We start from the raw sequence: 2,360 nt of genomic DNA, 5'->3' as shown, positions 1-2,360 counted from the left end.
GGAACACTCGAGAAGGTTTCCCTCCTCGGCCAACTCACGAGTATCAATTGAAAAAACTGACAGAGTCTCCCTTCTCGGCTAAGATCCAAGCAACCTTGCCGAAGCCAGGGCTCCATCTCCCGAAGTTTCAGAAGTTCGACCCCAGCACAACCGAAGCATACACCCATCTCATCAGTTACAGAAGCACCATCTCATGCATTACCGATGACGACGCCATCATGTGCAAAGCATTTCCCTCAAGTCTTGGGCGCCTCGGCCTCTTATGGTTTAACCAATTAGAGGCAGGATTGATCCATAGTTTCAAAGAGCTTGAAAAGGCTTTTAACTATCGGTTTATCACAAGCAACAAGCAAGCCAAGTAAGAAGATGCCCTAGCACAGATGAGGAAGAGGCCCGGCGAAACACTTCGGAAGTATGCCGAGCGTTACTGGCAATTGTTTAACGAGATACCCGGTGTTGATCAGTACTGGGCAGCAAGGAACTTCAAAAATGGATTGGAAACAGGAAGCAAAATTTTAGATGAGCTGGCAATACGGGCTCCTCATGGAATGAACGAGCTAATGAGGACAGTTGAATAGTTCTATTCCTACGAAGAGTTCCTCGCCGAACGAGAACTTCAAAGAGGACAAAACTCAACCACACCCCAAAGCCTTCATGTCCCCACGCCCCAAATTGCACCCCCAAAGCCTGTGGTCGCGGTCCAGCCGAAGAAGCAGGTCAACACAGTCAAGATGGCAGACAAAAATGGTCCGAAAGCCCATGACTATATAACCGAAACCACCGTGTTTATAGAGCCAATTTATTTCCTCCTCCGTACGTTAGAGAGGGAACCGTTCTTTATCTGGCCGAACCCTCCCAAGTTGAACACAGAAGAAGGTAATAATAATAGTCGGAAGAGATGCTCGTACCACAACGAGCTTGGGCATTACACCACGGCTTGCACTCCGTATAAAGCACTTTTGGAAAATCTAGCGGCACAGGGACTTCTCGATGACCATATTGACTGGACCAAAACGCCGAGGAGACAGCCGAACGTCGGTGCTCAAAATCCCATTCCTCATCCAGTCGGAGTAATCAACGTTATTCACGGACCAACTACAAAGGAGGCAGCAAAACAGCTTTGTTTAGAGCTTGACAAAGCTCAGAAACTTACCCAAATTTTTTCTATCGATCGTGCTTCTAAACGGATAAAGACGCTTGAGCATTTCTGGTCAATCACTTTCACCAAGCAAGATCTTCAACGAATCCAAACACCCTATAATGACGCTCTGGTGGTCATGGTGCAAATTTCAACTCACTCTGTCAAAAGGGTGCTTGTAGATCAAGGAAGCTCGGCGGAAGTACTGTACTTATCCCTCTTCAAGGAGCTCAAAATCCCAGAGTCATGCCTTCTCCCAGCAGAAGTTCCCCTAATTGGATTCAGTGGAACTCCCGTTTGGCCTCTCGGTAGGATCACCCTCCCCGTCGTTACAGGCTCGGTTGCTTCTAATCTGGAGTTCATTGTTGTGGATGCCCTAAGTCCGTACAACGCAATCCTCGACCGAAATTGGCTCCATTCAATAAAATTCGGCACCTCAACCTACCACCAGGTGGTTAGGTACATCGGCGCTCACGGCAGACAAGAAGATCTATTGGGAGATCAATTAGAGGCCAGACAATGCTATGTATCAGCCGTCGGAAAGACACCGAGCTCTAAATGAGTACATTGGGTTGAAGTCCCAGACAAACCGGTTCTCGAGGACGTCGGATCTCTTCCGGAAGAAAAATCCATTGAAGACCTTATCAAATTCCCACTCAACGAGGATGCATCATGGTATTTCATGCTCGGCGCCGGTTTGCCCGAAGCCGAGAGTGAAGAAACATTTCAGTTCCTAAAGAGCAATATTGAAGTCTTTGCTTGGACGCCGTACGATATGCCAGGCATCGACCCGAAGCTCATCCAGCACTCACTCAACGTTTTAAAATCGGCAAAGCCAATGATTCAAAAGCCTCGACGATTGGCAACTATTCATGCCGAAGCAGTAAATGAAGAAATGGACAAACTCCTCGAGGCGGGTGCCATCAAGGAAGTGCAATATCCCACTTGGCTTGCGAACCCTGTGGTGGTAAAGAAGAAGAACGACAAATGGAGGGTCTACGTGGACTACACCAACTTGAATGATGCTTGCCCAAAGGACTGCCTACCCCTTCCGAAGATAGATCAATTAGTAGATGCAACAGCGGGTCACGCTCGGCTCAGTTTTTTGGATGCCTACAGAGGTTACCACCAGATAGCCATGAACCCCGACGACATGGAAAAGACGGCATTTATCACCCCCAAGGGCCTCTTTTGCTACCTGGTTATACCGTTCGGTCTTAAG

At 48.1% G+C, this 2,360-nt stretch overlaps 1 protein-coding gene across 1 annotated transcript; it reads left to right on the top strand.

Annotated features, from left to right (window-relative positions):
* Positions 1-731: 731 nt before the first annotated feature.
* LOC131323607 (uncharacterized) lies at positions 732-1,700 on the top strand. Its single transcript, XM_058355460.1, has one exon. The coding sequence runs from the start codon at positions 732-734 to the stop codon at positions 1,698-1,700; it is 969 nt and encodes a 322-aa protein (XP_058211443.1).
* Positions 1,701-2,360: the final 660 nt, after the last annotated feature.

Source organism: Rhododendron vialii, chromosome 4a (genome assembly GCF_030253575.1).
Source record: "Rhododendron vialii isolate Sample 1 chromosome 4a, ASM3025357v1".
Lineage (NCBI taxonomy): Eukaryota > Viridiplantae > Streptophyta > Magnoliopsida > Ericales > Ericaceae > Rhododendron > Rhododendron vialii.
The sequence above is the reverse complement of the archived record's forward strand: the minus strand, read 5'-3'. Positions and strand labels throughout refer to the sequence as shown.

Excerpts from the sequence above, each read along its gene's own strand:
- LOC131323607 (XM_058355460.1), top strand. The coding sequence starts at position 732 with ATGGCAGACAAAAATGGTCCGAAAGCCCATGACTATATAACCGAAACC.